This window comes from Rissa tridactyla, chromosome 1 (assembly GCF_028500815.1).
Source record: "Rissa tridactyla isolate bRisTri1 chromosome 1, bRisTri1.patW.cur.20221130, whole genome shotgun sequence".
Taxonomy (NCBI): Eukaryota; Metazoa; Chordata; class Aves; order Charadriiformes; family Laridae; genus Rissa; species Rissa tridactyla.
The window spans coordinates 151,100,043-151,115,820 of record NC_071466.1 but is presented as its reverse complement, the minus strand read 5'-3'; the positions used below and the strand labels follow the sequence as shown (position 1 = coordinate 151,115,820).

The 15,778-nt window shown below is 50.3% G+C and overlaps 2 protein-coding genes and 1 long non-coding RNA gene across 4 annotated transcripts in view; 2 read left to right on the top strand and 1 right to left on the bottom strand.

Moving 5' to 3' along the window:
- Positions 1-8,016, top strand: part of LOC128907281 (uncharacterized) — a 20,478-nt gene extending 12,462 nt beyond the window's left edge. The window contains exons 2-3 of one of the 2 annotated variants that reach the window (XR_008465548.1): positions 2,538-2,600; positions 6,032-8,016. This is a non-coding gene — a long non-coding RNA (uncharacterized LOC128907281). Of the gene's footprint in view, positions 1-2,537; positions 2,601-5,800 lie in introns of both variants that reach the window. The other variant, XR_008465549.1, reaches the window with a different exon arrangement.
- The window catches only part of ADA2 (adenosine deaminase 2), a 21,113-nt gene extending 5,335 nt beyond the window's left edge, over positions 1-15,778 (bottom strand). The window contains exons 1-5 of the mRNA XM_054195927.1: positions 15,595-15,778; positions 14,213-14,538; positions 11,055-11,280; positions 4,033-4,243; positions 777-904 (exon numbers count right to left, since the gene is read on the bottom strand). Of these exons, the coding sequence (XP_054051902.1) occupies positions 777-904; positions 4,033-4,243; positions 11,055-11,280; positions 14,213-14,525 (878 nt within the window). The 5' untranslated portion in view covers positions 14,526-14,538; positions 15,595-15,778. The remainder of the gene's footprint in view (positions 1-776; positions 905-4,032; positions 4,244-11,054; positions 11,281-14,212; positions 14,539-15,594) is intronic.
- The window catches only part of LOC128907247 (chromatin remodeling regulator CECR2), a 138,616-nt gene continuing 133,910 nt past the window's right edge, over positions 11,073-15,778 (top strand). Inside the window, exon 1 of the mRNA XM_054195913.1 lies at positions 11,073-11,092. The gene's annotated coding sequence lies outside the window, so the exon portion shown is untranslated. The remainder of the gene's footprint in view (positions 11,093-15,778) is intronic.

The following is a 15,778-nucleotide window of genomic DNA, read 5'->3' as shown; positions in this document are numbered from 1 at the left end:
TTGACTGTTTTACTGGGAGATGAGACAGTAGTTGCACTTCAAGAAAGTTTTAAATTTAGCTTTCTTCCAGCCCTATCGGACTTAAACATCACAGTGCATTTTGCAGATGGGCTCTGCCCATACCCAGGCTGGCCAGGGGCAAGACAGCACTGAACTGGAAACAGCATCGTGCCGAGCCGGAGTGAGTAAGTGCCGCTGAGAGGTCTGTTCTATTTGCTCAGGATCACCTCACATGACTTCATGGCATCTGGCTGACTTGGAGAACAGCCTTGTGCCCGACTGTGAACAGCAGCACGAACATACCGTACCAAAGGCTGTCGGGAGAACAGCGTTCGCAGGGTCCCGCGAGGACCTTTGCAATACCGAGTGCCCATACTCGGGCACTGCTGTCACTGCTTCAGCTTCTGCAGAGAGGAGGAGTATGTCCAGGCTCGGGAAGAGAGCACACACGGCTTGGACACGCACGCACGCAACCCTCCCCTTGCTCATTCCCGCACACAGGGTCCGCAGGCTCTTGTCCCTCTAGCGTATGCCATGAGCTAACCCTGGTCACCCTGCACGTACGCAGACTTATATAGATGATTTCTCATCCTCAGCCTTTTACATGTGCCAGGGAATGCTTCGGGAGTCAACACCCCAGGTCTGACGGCGCACGTGGGCATTGCTAACCAACTGTGGCACTTGAGCCCAGCTCTCAGCATCTCTTCTCCTGCCTGGACCCCTCTCTCCCCACCACCGCCTCCGCCGTAGCACGGCCAGCCCCGTTCAGCCTTTACCTGTGTGCTGTAAATATAATCTTGGCTCCAAGAAAGTCAGGGTGTTCCTTCACAAACTGCCTGGTCACTTCCTGATAGGTTGCCACGGACCATGATTTATTGTGCCGGGTGCCATCCAGTTCATACACCTGCAGGACAAAAAAACACACGGTAAGCAGAAGCTGGAAAAGGCATTTTATTGTAGGGTGGGAGAAATGAACTGAAGAAAACCTTGGGAGAAGCAATGCGCTGCGGTCCTGGCAACAGGGCAGAAAAAAAGCAGTTAAATCTGTGCAGAACATTTTCTTCTCGAAGCCTTTACCAGCTGGCAAGAACCAAGGAATGGTTTTCCTCCCTCCTATGTGATACAAGAAACAAGCTTCTCCATGTTCAGACATGGCAAGTAAGTGCCCTTGAGTACCCAGAGGAGACCACGACCTCTTACTCATGTCCGTATCAAATGCTGGAGTGTTTTGTCCCGTCTGGCGGCTCACACACGCTCTGTGCCTTGCAGTGGCAGTCTGTCAGCCAAGGCAGCCCCAAGGCACGTGAGGGCTGAGCTCCATAAGCTACCAGCTGGGCTGGGCTTCTGCTCCCCTCTGCCAGAGGTTTGCTCTGTGACCTTGAGTCAGTTGTTTAGTCCTGCCACACTTTCCCAGCTCCCTGACCGCAACCTGGGAAAAATAATCCTTTTGGTACGCTCTGTCTCATCAACTTACTTTGTGAGTTCCTCACTACCAGGGCTCTACACGGGGCTTGTGCCCTTATTTCAGCAGGGTTGTAGACCCTGCGTGCCCTGACCGATACCAACCCACAAAGGCCCTGCCTGGCATCGCTCATAAATGGTGGCTGAAATCACTCGGTCTGTTCCTTTCTTATATTTCTTGCCTTTCTTTTCTCTTTCATCCTTCTCCTCCACCCTTCAACTGGTCCACTCTGCCTTCTCGCTTGCCCTCAGGTGCTGCCCCTGGCAGCGATGCCCCTCGCCAAGCCCCTGTGCCCCGCCATGCTGTGGCATCCCCCTTGCAGGTGGCCGCAGATGCTCGGGGGGTAATTTTCCCCTCTGCGGCCCATGGGAACACGAGACTTTACACAGCTGAATTTGCAAACACAGCTGGGTTTGGGGGGCTTTTCCGCAATGTTTGCTGTTTCGCACTAAATCCTGACATTCATTTACTCTACTTGAGGGGCCGCTTCTGGTGGGCTTTGCTGCAGGGCGAGCTTTTGCGGAGTGTCAGCGCTGCTGTTCAACCCTTGTGGAGGATCTCCATCCCCCACAAGCATCTCGCTGTTCCCATCACACCCCGCTCACCTCGACTTCCACGGCCAAGCGTTTCCCTCCCCTCTCATCCTGCTCCAGCCTAACTGGTACTTTCCTGCGGGTCGAGGACGGCAGCCCAGCGTGTCCCCGGCTCCTCGCAGCCCTTGCAGTGCTACCCAGGATGCAGGCAGCCTCTTTGCCTGTTCCTCGCAGCACGCTGAGCTGCCGGGTGCGAGTAAGCCCCGGGGAGGGAGGGGGGGCTCTGGAGGCTCCCACGCCTGGAGCCAGCATTAGGGGCTGGATGGGAAGCAAATTTTCCCTGCCAAGCCTCTCTTCAAAAGACATTGCAACCATGTCTAAGGGCTGCTGGTAAATGCAGGGTATTTTCCAGTCAGACCCACGCACTGCTATCATTGCAGATACTCTTGGCCCGGAAACCTGTGCGACCTGGGGGGATGCCAGCACTTCGGGCTGTCTCACAGCACAGGAATTTTGACATTGCTGTTGTTTTCTTTTTCCAGGTACCCCAAAGACAGATGGTGACTGAGCTCAGGGCAACTGGCTCATGACCAACCCCCAGCAAAGTAAGATACATAGAAGCTTTTTGGTCTTTTCCCCCTCGTTTTTTTAACTCCTTTTCAATGCACCCTTCTCATCTCAGGCAGGATGGAGTGCCAGCCTGCAGCCTGACACCGAGCCCTCTTTTGCTATGGGGCCAGCTCGAGCCACAACAGGCCAGGGTTAGGCAGCCCCGCTCCCCAGCTGTTGGAGCGGAGGCAGGCACAAAGCCAGATCAGCCTCCAAATTTGTCACAGCACCTGCCTGTCCTCCCATGGGGTGGCTGTGGAGACCTGCCCGGCAGCAGCGGTGGTTGCTGGGGTGCAGACGTTCATCTGCAGCTGGCCCAAGCCTGCCAGCCATTGCGTGCAAGGGCAATGATTTAAGGAAGTTGCTGGCAGGCACTTTTGGGAGTTGGGCCACTGGCAGGACATCAGTGTGGCTGCTCCATCCGCCTGACATTGCGGTGCCAGCAGCAAGCTGCTACCTGCATTCCCATACATGGCCTGCCACTGCCACCTGGATCCTTCAGGTGCTGACAGACGGACCTTGCACAGCAGCTTCATTCCCATTGCAATGGACATGGAGGTGGAAGGTGTAGTGAGGGAGCGGCAGCCTTGGTTCATTTGTTTTGTCAAGGAATCTGCTTCTCTGAGAGAGCTCCCACCCCCCACGCTGCCCCACTTGGAGCTGGTCTGGAGAACCATATGGAAAAGGTGTGTCTGCAGTGTCGAAATTGCCACCAGGGAAGTAGGAACTGTTATAGTCAAAGAACGGTGGTGGGGTCTGCTGGTGCTTGGGAAGACATCGGGGCAGTGTGGGATTGTAGGACAGTCTCACCAGCTCCAGGCAATGTGCAGGGAGAAAGGTCTAAACTATTGCCATCAGATTTTAGTGTTAGTGGCAATGACAAGAGCAGTTCATACTTCACATCATAGCCAAAATTTTAGGTTGTTTGCAAACTGTGGAAGACTGTGCTTTGCCAATCAGTTTACTAGCCTGCTCAGAGAAGTCATTCTGAAACAAGTTACAGATTCTAAATAACATAACTCTTCCAGAGTAAGTCTCTTTTCAAGACGGGAAATTGTTCAGAAAAAAGACTTCTGAAATTACAGAAGCGCTGCCACAGAACAGGTGATTCTGGTGCAGACCAGCTGAGATGCACCTTCCCAACCAGCAAGATTTTGACCCAGCTCCCAGTCAGACTGTACAATGCAGGCATGTGCTGTTGCCATAGTAGGTATTTTCCTTAACCATTAAGAACAAAGTATCTCTCACTTTCAAGCCCTTGCCTATGCAAATCTCCAAGAAAGACCTTTGAATATGATCAAGGTTTTCCAGCATCCTTAGAAGGGCAGGTATGCAAACATCCAAAAACTAAATTCAAGATAGGGCTTGAGAAAAGTTATGGAGAAATAAGGATTTAAAAGAATACTAGAGAAGCCAAAAAATACGTACCGGAGGCAGGAGAGCTCTTATCTCGACATACTGTACGTTATCTTCATAGAGCTCCAGCAGCCCCTGGTAGAAATAGGCCTTGAACACAGGTGCATAGCAGATAAGTCCAGAGGCAATGAGAAAGACTTCTTCAAATCTTTTCCAAATGAAAGCCTGAGAAGGGTAGGCCAGCTCAGGGGCATCCGTCACCAGGGTCAAGTTTCTCAGCAAGCTGCAGAAAGCAGTAAAGAGAAGAGGAAGAATGAGAAGAACAAACAAGACAACCAGCTTTCATCATGCAAAAAGCCAACGGCTGGCAGCTGGGTGTTCAGTACCAGAGGAAATAGGTTTCCTTCAGGATGGATGTGAGTTTTATTGTCAGAGACCAAGCTTTGCGGACGTGATGCTCTCCCACCCGCGTGTGCTGGGGTGCAGCAGGGCAGCAGCTGTGATGAAGGAGGTACGTGTTTTTTGGGCAGGACCAAGAAAAGATGGGGGCCCAAGATCTAACTTGGAGCCTCTTGGCACTGCAGTACAACAGGCATAACAATGACTGATACAACTAGGAAGCATACAGGACATCTGTCACCTGTATTTACTCCTGGCTGGTACAGATAATAGCCAACAGGTAAAAAGTCAAACATTACATGTTCAGCAACAAGCAAGGTAAGACTAGTCGTTCAAAACCTGCCCCTTCCTTTTTTGAGGGTGAAATCTTGAGGAGTGATAGAGTTACAAAAGCAAGTATGATGTTTTTATATCGTAAGAATGGCACTCTGCCACCCAGGGTTATCCTTAATCCAAAAGTAGGCTAGTACACTACTCCTGAAGACAATATATTCTCCCAAACATCTCCAATGCATGTAAAAATTATGACACCCGGCCCTCTGTTCACCACCGAAAGGCGGACTGAGTCTCCAGGAGATGCCATGTACTGGACCACCATCAACCTGCTTACTAAGCCTGTAACTTGCCCTCGTACTTTCATATTGTCAAAATATGTCATCTCATGTAAGCAGTGGGAAAATGATCGTGAATCAGAATCCTTTCTCCCCCTCCAGTGGAATAAACCTGATATCCTGCCTGCCTTGCTGGTAACTTCTTCAGATTTGTCTGCTGGGAAACAACTGATAAGAATCACACATCCTGGCTTTTCCTTGGTGGGATGGAAACGTATTTAATTTCTCCATAGACTCAGCTGGCGTATAAGCCTCTTTCAGAAATCCAGAGAGGCGGTGTGTAGTTTTATCAAGCAGAGTTTAAGGGAGCCAGTAATTGCAAGATTATCTAGTTGTGGGTGACAGGGAGAATGGCTGCGGCACAATGCTGCCGTCTGACAAGCTGAGAGCCTTCATCCCACATGAAGCCTTGCCTCTGGCAACACCTCTCCTCCCTCTGCCAGTGGCCGCCTGAAGAAGAGTTTGCAGTAAGTTTCTCAGGCCAGTGGGCAAAGTCTAAATGGCAATACTGGGAGTGATTAACTTCATTCCTGGATGGGCAAACGGAAGCCATCGCAGCAAGCTATGGAGCTGTTTGCTTGCAGGCAGGTGGACTTTCCGGTCCATCCAGGCCTGACACTTACCTAGTGTCAGGGGCTAAGCAGGTTCAGATGCAAATACCTTCGACCATGCTTCATCTTTCACCCGAGTCTATTGTTTCCCCTTGGTAACAGCTACTGATCCTCAATAACGTTTTGTGTTTGATGTCTTGGCCCCCATCCTCGTGCAGTGCTCTGCAATGTTATATGGGAGATGTGGATTTCATTTGTGCTTTTATTATCTTCTTCCAGGAGGCTTCTGTGGATGGAATTAAAAACCGCCCTCCTAGAGACGTAAAATGTGATCTGGTCCAAACTCATAAACTAAGACATCCTGGGCAGGGACATCCCTTTTGAGTCCCTCCATCCCACCCATAAAACGGAGCCCGTTCCCCCAGCATCTGCCTGCTGTTCCTCTCTCTAAGGACCCTCTTCCAGTGGCTGTAGTTTCATTTCTTCTTCACTCTTTTAATTTCTTTGCAGGGGAACAATTTTCAAAAGCAAAACTGTACATAAGAGAGACGCTTGTGCCACGTTAAGGAGGAGATTTTAAATGCTCAACAGCCAGGAAAATTCAGAGTTAAGGTTTCCACAGCAACTTCGGCTCTGCCCTCCCGCGCATTACAATAGGGGCTTTGGTGCCCATTATCACAGGACACTGGGCAACCCCAGCTGCTGTTCAGTAATCCATGACACAGAACTGACCGAGCTGGACCGTGGCGGGGGCAAGCAGCGTTTCGGGTGGGCAGCGGAGAGCACAGCAGCAGCGGGAGACACCGGAGCATCACCCTAGAAACCAGGAATGTGGGAGCCGGGGGGCATCTTGAAGGCACTGATCCAGCTGCTGGAGAGGAGAGGCTGCGCTGCAGCTTGGCGGGGCGGGGGAAGAGCTGGGGAAAGCATGGGGAAAGCAGACTTGTCCGCTCTCCTCCTGGCCTCAACCCTGGCCGAAGGGCAGCTCCCCACCAGCCCCACGCGCCAGGGGAGAGCACCTGCCCGCAGCCGAGAGCCGAGTTCCCACCAGCCCTGCAAGCATCGAGGGAAAAAACCTCCCCGTGGATCAAAAGGCTGTGCAAGCCCGTTCTCGCCACCCCGCGCATCTCCGTTTGAGATAAAGACGGGCGGTTCGTCGGGCTCCCACCGTTTTCTCCCCTCGCCCTGTGAGAACTCGGCTCCTCCAGCACCCGGCTCCCCTCCCTGCCTTTAAATCTAGCTGTACAAACTTGTGGTTGTTTGCTTAGCCTGTGCTCTTGGGCTAGAAACAGCAATAAATCCCCACACCGCCCTGCTCCTAAAAGCACATAAATCAAATTGTGCTTTTTTTTATAATCCCCTTCCCTTTGAGACTGATTATTGATCCCTGTAACTGTTGAAGATTTATTGCATAATAGTGATCCATCCTTGATAACTGGATAATCTCCTAAGGGTTCAGGGGCTTTTGCCATCAGTAGCTCATGCAGATGAAGCAAAGCTTCATAAATACATTTTTTTTTGCATCTTTGCTGGAATGGGCCCTCGCCAGTGATCAGGTGCAGACTACAAATAGCCTTCCATGTCATGTCATATATGCACTGAACAATGCCATTGCAATGCATATGCCCAAAGGGGCACAACTGAAACGACCAGCTAAGGATTATTTATTTTCAGCTGTGGTTTTGCTTTCTCTTTTCCTGTTTTTTTCTTTTTCCCTCCCTAACTGTTTTGCTTTCTTGCGCTATACAATGCAGAAGCGGTTTTGTTGCCTTGTTTTTAAAGGGATTCTTTTTCCTGCTTCTTTTTTCTGTTCTCGATGGGTAATTATACCCCTCTCCTCACCGAGGTATCTGAATGTCTTCCAGTGGTGCATTAAATAGTGTGACTAACATCTGTCACATGTGGTTCATTCGCTTTCTCTCTCTTTCTCTCGTCCCCTCTTCTTCTCCCCAAGGGGAGACTTGTAGAGGGAATGGAGTGCTTTGTTTCCGCAGTAGATTTTTATTCTCTTTCCCCCCCCCCACCTTGTAATGCACACATTGCCCTATTTTTCTGTGAGATAAGGCAGTTGGAGGGCACGGAGGCGAAGGTGACGGTGGTTGGGGCAGCCGTTAGCGCCCAGGGGAGTTGTCCCCACAGCCTCGGCCATGGTGTCAGCTCCCTCACAGATGACTTCATCCTGGTGATAGAGAGCTCCGCTGGGCCGCCGGAGCTGCGCTGCTGGGCATGGCCTTCATCTGGGGAGGGGATGTGTGTGTGTATGTGTGCGCGCGGTGGTATTTTACAAATATCTGGAATGTCAATGCTGTTTCCCTAAATATCCAGGGGCATGCTCTTGCTTTCGAGACGGTGGCCATTATGCTGCATCTTAAGGAAAAAAATGTCATTCTCCTATACCGTAATTGATTGCGAAGTAAATAAGTGAGGATTATTTTTTCTTTCAAGTCTCCAAGCAAAATTCCCTTCCTCTCTCTGTCTCCTGGCCCATAGTCTCCTGACTCTCATAATAGCATCCTTTTGGAAGCTTACCAGTAACAGAATACTCCAGGGTCTTGGCCCATGAGACGTGTGTTTTGAATAGGAATGATTAAACCTTCTTTTGAGGGAAACAAACAAAAAGACTTCCTTCCAAAACACACACACACATATGTATATGTATGCATATGTACCTAAAAATGCAAACAGCAGAAATGTAATGCAGATACCTCTTTCCCTCACCCCTTCCTGGTCAGAAATGAAGTAAGGTGAAAGAGGTGCAGCCTCTCGGAAACATTTCCATTGTTCCCTTCACATTTGCTGATCCACCCTGTCTTGCATGAGAGCCCTTCCCTGCTGCCATATTCCCTTGATACTTCCTTGAAACCACCCAACTATCCATCCGTTCCTTCCTCTGACATCTGCTTTCTCTCAGCTTGTCAGTGCTCAAGGGCAAAGAGGAGTGCAGGAAAGAGGTAGCCTGGGATGCACATGTTCGAGTGACTGGGAGAGTTTCCAGAAAATGAGAAGCAGAACAGATTGGGGCCTATTCCTGGCTAGAGACCTATTTCCAGGCGGCCAAAAAACATTCCTAACCCCTAGACTAGTACCCGGGGATTAGATGAAAATAGGAGGGGAAGCGCCTCAATGTGGCTGTTGTTCATGTGTTCGCACATTATGCGCAATGACTCCTCTGCGATTTTGTGGTGATGAGCACAGAAGGGCAAGAAATGAAGGACAACGTACTCAAATAGGTAAGTCTGAGCACCCAGGATGCGAGAGATGCATGTTTGTACTTGGCTCTGGCACGCGTTTCCTGAGGAAAATCACTTCATTGGTCTCTGCCTCAGTTTCCCCTCTGCCCCTGGGGAAACCCTTGCAGCGGGGTCTGTCTTGTGTCCCTGTGCAGTGCCTGCCACTCTGAAGTCCTGCTCTGACTTGTGGCTACTAGACATTGTTGGACAACGAATACAAAAGAAGAGAATGCTTCTGAAAAGACGTCCTGTTCCCAAACAGGACCAGGGGGAACCAAGCAATGCACAGCTCCACCCTCCTAGATGTATGGGATGCTGTGGCCTCAGCCAGAAAGGGACATCACGTTACGGAAATACAACGAAGGGTTGCTCTCAAGACAGTTCTGAAATACCCAGTGCAATTGCTTGGGCTTCAAGGAAGTGAAGCTATTTCAAAATCCAACCTCTTGCACATTATTTATGGGTTTCCTGGTGGGGCTGAAGAGGGCTGGTGCTGTGGTCTTTCCCTCATCATCACTCCCAGTAGCAATGGAAGGGAGCTAATGGGGAACCAGTGTTCTCTTTGGAAGACGTAGATAAGTAACTTCTCACTGGATCTTATTTTTCCACCACATGTCAGGGCAGTTGAGCCTCAGGGTATAAAAGGTCAAGAGCCCTGGATCTGGCAGTACCTTCTCTTTGCCTTCTGGAAGTGCTCAGATCTCTGCAGGAGGTGGGTGGTGGGTGCCTCGGAGAATCAGCTCCCTCTGCCCTCCCCCTTGCTGTTGTTGGGGAGGGAAGGCAATACCATGCCAACGGTCTGGCAGCTCCGCAGCTTCCCAACCTTAACTTCCTTTCCAGATATGTAGAGCACAGAGACAGATGGCTTCCATGTGGAGGGGATACCAGCTCCCTAAGTGTTAATAGGTCTCTAAGAGCACATGCACTCACTGAAGACCACTACAGTAAAAAACATGAAGTTTCACTTCAGAAATGCTGTAATTAGGGTCACCCACATCACCTTAATTCAGCCTTCTCCTTGTGTGTTGGCATATCTTTAATTATATGACACCCCGTACTATTTTTTTCCACAGGACCCCAGGTCCCTGGAGCACCGCGGGTGGCATTGCCCTCTGAATGGATCATTACTCAATATTTCCCTTTGTCCTCATCACTCAGTGTCTGAATTCATGCATTATTTAGTGTCCTCTCTCCAGCCCCCAGCACACCATGCAGAACCACACGCTTCCTCCTGGCCTTTTTGGTGAGGCTTTGGACCCTGGATCAATGGACCCTGGTTGGGTTCCTGCCACCACCAGCCGGAAGGGAAACCAGGATGTTCCCACCCGCCTGTATATGATTAAATGGTAGGAGGTTGCTGAGCAGCCAGCTAACACCTGGTCCTGATGAAAGGCTGCCAGCAGTTACAGTAAGAGCTGCCTGCAGGGTGGGGAGCTCCTCCAAGAGAGTGAATGATGGCTTGGGGCGCCATCTGAGGTGTGAGCTCCTGGACAGCTATAGAACGCCTCGCCTGTAAGGGGAGAAGCTTTGTTACCAGGAGGGTGTTGAGGTGGGGAGTGCCACCAGGCAGTGTAGGGTTCATGGTCTCAGCCAGTGCCCTGGCTGGACCTAACCCCTTCTCTGAGGGTAGGAGGGCAAGTTCCTGGTGCCTGGGGGTCCTGTTGGAAACGAGTGTCCTATGCTTCAGTGTGGTGGGTGTAGCGGGGTTTCAAAGAGAGCCCTCAGAAAATACGGATGATGTTTGGAAGAGGAGGCTGGGTTGAGTTTTCTTTTGGGTTGCTTTGGGTTTTTTGCTAGCGCATTAACTAACAAGAGTAGTTTGCCCAACTTCTTGCTCTGAATCAAGTGATGACTTTACAAATGACTTCTCTGCTGTTAGGGAGACCCTGTTCCTCAGCTACCTGACTTCCTCATCCTGTTCTTGGGTACCTCAGTGCATAAGACAAGGTCTTTCACCATGCAGCCCTGTCCCATGTTGGGAGCATATCCAGCTGGGTGCTGAGGAGAGGTGGTGGCAGGTCACATAAATCTACTTAAACCCCTGTCTTCAATATGTCTGTGCAAAAGACTAGAGTGAGGGTGGACAGAAAACTTCAGTTTTGATGGTCTCTCACTCTGGTGTACTTAATGCTGCAGCCTTCAAGTTCTTATATTGCTATTTGCTTGGTCTATGTATGTAGCCCTAAACAGAGTTCCCTGCTTTCAGAGCAGCAAGCACACGGGAAAGCTGGACCAGAATGACCCTGTCAGCTACACGAGACTATCATGAAGTACCGTCAGGCTTGCAACTCCTCTTCACTCACCTGCTATCGAACTCAGTCACGTTGCGCAGCTGTTTCCGGTAAGTCTCCAGCAAAACCCACTGGGAGCACTGGGCTGGCACTGGGTGAGGAGGGTGAGGCTTGGAAAAGCGAAACCGAACGGTGCCCATGTGGGTGAAGCAGATGTAGCAGTCGGGGAGGTAGGTGGCATTGTACACCAGCCAGTCCACGCTCAGGATGGCATAGTCATGCAGGTGTAAGACAGCACCTGGTGTGAAGGAAAGTATATCCTAATGAGACGAGGCAGCTGAAAAGCAGGAACAGAGTTTTAATGTGATAATAGTTTGAGTTTGCCCATCCAGGGGCATCTGGAAATGCTTCTAGATGGCTGTGAGTGACCTCTCCCAGCAGAGAGATGGAGCGGCTGCTCTGCCTCGCTCATGTGGCCCCCTCCACATCAAATGTGGGGCAGGCAGAGCCTGACAGCTCCCTGGGAGCGGAGGGAGGGGCGGAAATCAATAGGGAGCTCTACTTCTCCACTGGGATGGAAAATGCTCCGAGTTATTAAAGGTCTTTCAGACAGACTTTGCTGTGGGCTGGCTCGGGCCCCGCTGATTTAAAGAGGAACTCGCACAGTAGGCAGCAGTTTACAAGGCACACTAGCTGACTGGCAGACCTGAAGCAAGCCTCTGTATCTAAACTGTTTGAATCCCAGCCTCAAATTCTGCCGTCTAGTCTGTGTCTCTTCTTTCGTCTCTTTGCAACTCTGGCGCGCACCGAAATCCCAGACCATGACATACCGGGGAATTGCACTCAGATGCAGAAGTACCGTCTACTTCTACCCCTTATCAAAAGCATGCTCGCTTACGTTGTGCATCTGCTGCTGGCCAGCACAAAGGGCCTTTGGGATGTTCTGTTGTTGTGCAGTATGTTGGCAACTGCCAGTCTTCCTGGCACAGGAAGCATCACCTGCATGCTCATCGTCCTCAGCCCATCCTTTCATTTTGCTAAAATCTCTCCGTTTGCAGAGACTTCTTATGTTACTGGTGCTGGAATTGAACTTCACCTTTGTTAAGGGACAATACTGTGAGAGCTAAAGTCTTACAGATAGGTAATTTATTAGCCTAGGGGACACCTCATGGTCAAAATAGCTTTGATGCCCTTAGGGGTAAAGGGAGAACAAGAGTAGGAGGAACAAACAAAAAGGCTGGTGTATAAGTGACGTTAGACAAACTTCAAGACTATAATCTATAGTGGACTAATCTAATATAGACTATAATGTCTATAATCTCTCACTATGGAGGGTCTGACTGCTAAGATGCTGAGCAGCTGTGGTTACTGCTCTCACCAGAGCTAGCATGACAGAATGGGCATGCCATGGCTGTCTAGATCTGACCCTCCTCTCACTGGCAATGCCACCCTCTTTCCTATGGGAGCAGCAATAGAAATTACAATAATGCTTGAAACAACAGTAATTCCCCAGGATCTCTGATCAAGACTGAGGCCTCTAAGACTTAGGTCCTACTCGAGCAGCTACAATGGTGTGATCTTGGTCCTAAAAGCTTACAGCTCTTGCAAAGATTCTAAGAACCCATTTTAGGATCTCCTGGATTTAAAAGTTGCGGTTTTTTGTTTTGATTCCTCCTTGGTATCAAAGATACCCCATTGAAGAGGGAGGTACTTTAAAATTCCTTACTGTTCAGTTCAGCAATGAAAGGGTAATGGCAACTCTGACATCTCAATCATTTATGGTAACAGATTAGGATGCTGCAAACCAGGGATTCTTTTGCCACATCAGAGGCTGGGAGGGAGAAGCAGGGAAGTGAGGAAGGTGGCTCTTATCCATGTGCTAGTGTCACAGTCTTGCAAGTGAAAAACGCTCCTGTGGAGAAGCTGCCTCCCAAATCTTCCAAAGCAGGACACCAACATGTTTCCAGGTAGCCAGATGGGTAAGGCCCTGGGACTTTGCATCTAAAGAGGGACTGCCTGGGACGGTGGCCATAGAGTTTAGAGTTACAGGGATATCGGCAATGTCTGCTGCAACTGTCTCATATCTTTAGTTAAAGAAGGCACCTTGTTCAAATGCTTCCTTACTGAACCAGAGATGCAGAGGGAGAATCTAGTCAGTTAGGACTCAAGGCCTTCCTCCTGTGATCATCTCAACTTTGTGCTTCTCTGCTGAACTGTCAGTGCCTCGGGGACATGGAGACACCAGGCTTCCTGCTACACAGCCTGAGTGGCTTGGATTTCCACTTGGCTACAAATTTCTTCTCCTCCTTTCCATCACAACCCGGAGTACTGAGCTCTCAAACACTGCTTGTCGGAAGATGCACAGGGTGATGTGGCGATGGTATCGGACAATCTCATGCCATTATCTAACCTAGAATGTTCCAAATGCCTTAAAAACTATGTATGTGCTGCAGAGTGCAGAGAGCCCTTTTGTCATAGGGCATGGCAGCCTATTAGCACATAGCTTGCTGCACAACAAGGGAGAAACAACATCTCTAAAGACAAGAGGAGAAAAGCCTGCCCTTATAAGCAGACATCTCCTATAAGTGCACAGAGTAGAACATAATTAAGAAAGACTGAGAGAATACAATAGCTTCTACGTCATGTTCTGCAGGTCACATCAACACAGGCTTTAACTTCCCTTTAACAATTAAAAAATGTGCAGTGTTGGAGGTAGCGCCTTCCTTCTCTAGTGCACCCAGACTTTCCAGTAGACTTCCAGGCCTGCTACAGAACCACCTGCACAAAAATTTATTGGGGGATGCAGCACTTATGGCTAAGTAGTGGGCTAAGGCAAGGTTGGTAGCCTGTCTGTGGTATGTGTGGAAAAAGGAAAGGCCCTGGCTGGAACACGCTGAACAAATATAAGTGTCTGTGATGTCTTGTTGTCTTTGCTTCCTCTGCCCTTTCCCCACACTTGAAAGACTGAAGGATCCATATTGTAAGTTATAGCAAATGCTACAATTGCTGGAAATGTGCATTCATCCAATCTTCCTCTCTCCCCCTGCCCTGTCCCCAGGCTCAGAGGCAGGGCTCTTCCTGGAACCCAGCGAGCTTGATTTACAGCTCTTGTAAGCTCGCCTGCAACCAAAGGTCTGCCACATCTCCTCATGCTTTGTCCCAGCTCTGGCATAGAAAGCAAAAGGTGAGAGGAGGATGACTAAGACAAGCAACCCTTGGGCCAAGCCTACCTTTCGGCATGCGTTTTAAGATGCTGAACACCACGCTCCGATCAATGAGGCCTTTTGCCCGAAAGAAGTGCATGCTTGGAGGAAACTGTCCCGTAGTCATGGCTGTTGCAACCTCCTCTGTCTTGAGGTTTACGAGCTTTGTACTGAGCTGCTGTTCCTGTCTGCTCAGCACCAAATTGCCACCTGTCTGATGGGCTTTCTCCTCCTGCATTAGGGAGTCCCGGTACTTCCAGAGTGGGGTAGGAAGGCAGAGGGAAGCAAAATTCAGGAGAAGGTATGCCAGCCTTATGCCTTGCCCGGGTGGAGGCTTCATCTTACTGCTGCACCTGAGGGGGAATAAAAGAAAATCAGACCGCTAGCATAGGTCAGAAGGTGACATCTTAGCAATGACCCATGGGGATGTTAAACTGCTGGCCCATCCTGCAGATGTAGTGGGTTAATCAGATGTTCGGGGGAGCATCTGGTACCTGTGTCCCCTGTACTTAGGACTATGCATTCAGCGTTCCCCATGATGCTGTCTGCACACAGCAAGACCGTGGGCAGGCTGGAGAGGAGATGTTGCTCCCCAAGTCAGGCTGGCAGCACATCACACAGACCTGCAATCTGGCAGAGGTCTTGCGTTGGAACTGGGGAGTGGTGAGGTCAGGACTCTGGCTCGCGAGCTGGGATGGAGCCCCCTCAGAGCAAGGGATGCTTGTGAGAAGGTGCTGGCCGTGCTGCCAGCATCCCAGGCAGGGAAGTGGGGGGCCATAGCACTTGAGGAGCTTTTAATTTTTGCTTGAGCTTATCAGATCCTGATTTCCTACAGTCAAGGCCTTGTTGCACCCCTATAATATATTCCAGCTATCAGAGGGGTTACTTTATGGGCAGAAACCCCCTGGCTTCCCCTGCAGTAACAGAGATGTGTCCCTTCCTTGCAATCCCAGAAGAAAGAGGACAGAAGTAGTACATGGGAGTAGTGAGAGATCACAGGAGACAGGCACACGTGAACTCAGAGAACTCTGCCCTTCCCAAAAAAAGCACAACTGCAATATAATCCTTCAACACCAGGCTTTAGCGACCCTCCACACCAATCCCTCCAGGCTGAAGCAGGCTGGAGAAAGGCTCAACATTTTGAAATGGTCCCCTGTGAATTACACAGCAAGTCCCTGCTTGCGCATGTGTTTTCTCCTTCCAGCCTCTCCTCCACCCATGGTGCCTCCAGCCCCTCAGCCTCCGCCCCATCAGTGGGTCCTGGGAGATGAAGATGTGCTGTGGGAGCAATCCGCTGGGAGCAGGGTGGGAGGGTTGGACACAGCCCCCTGTCAGGCCTGGCTCTGAGCTGAGCGACAGAAACATCCTAGAAGGCGCTATCTTATCCCTGGTGAGACTGACTCACTTACTGTTAACTTTCCTCCTCCTTGCATCCAGAGCTCATCCAGCTGCCACCCCAGAGAGTAGGGAGCAGTTATCTCTCTTGCAAGCCGGCGCTGTCCCAGCAAAGATAAAAGAGTCGGGATCCGTCCCGGCAGTGCGGAGCGAGGCTCCTGCCGGCGCAGACAGTTCCTCTTCCTGTGCTGTCGCTCC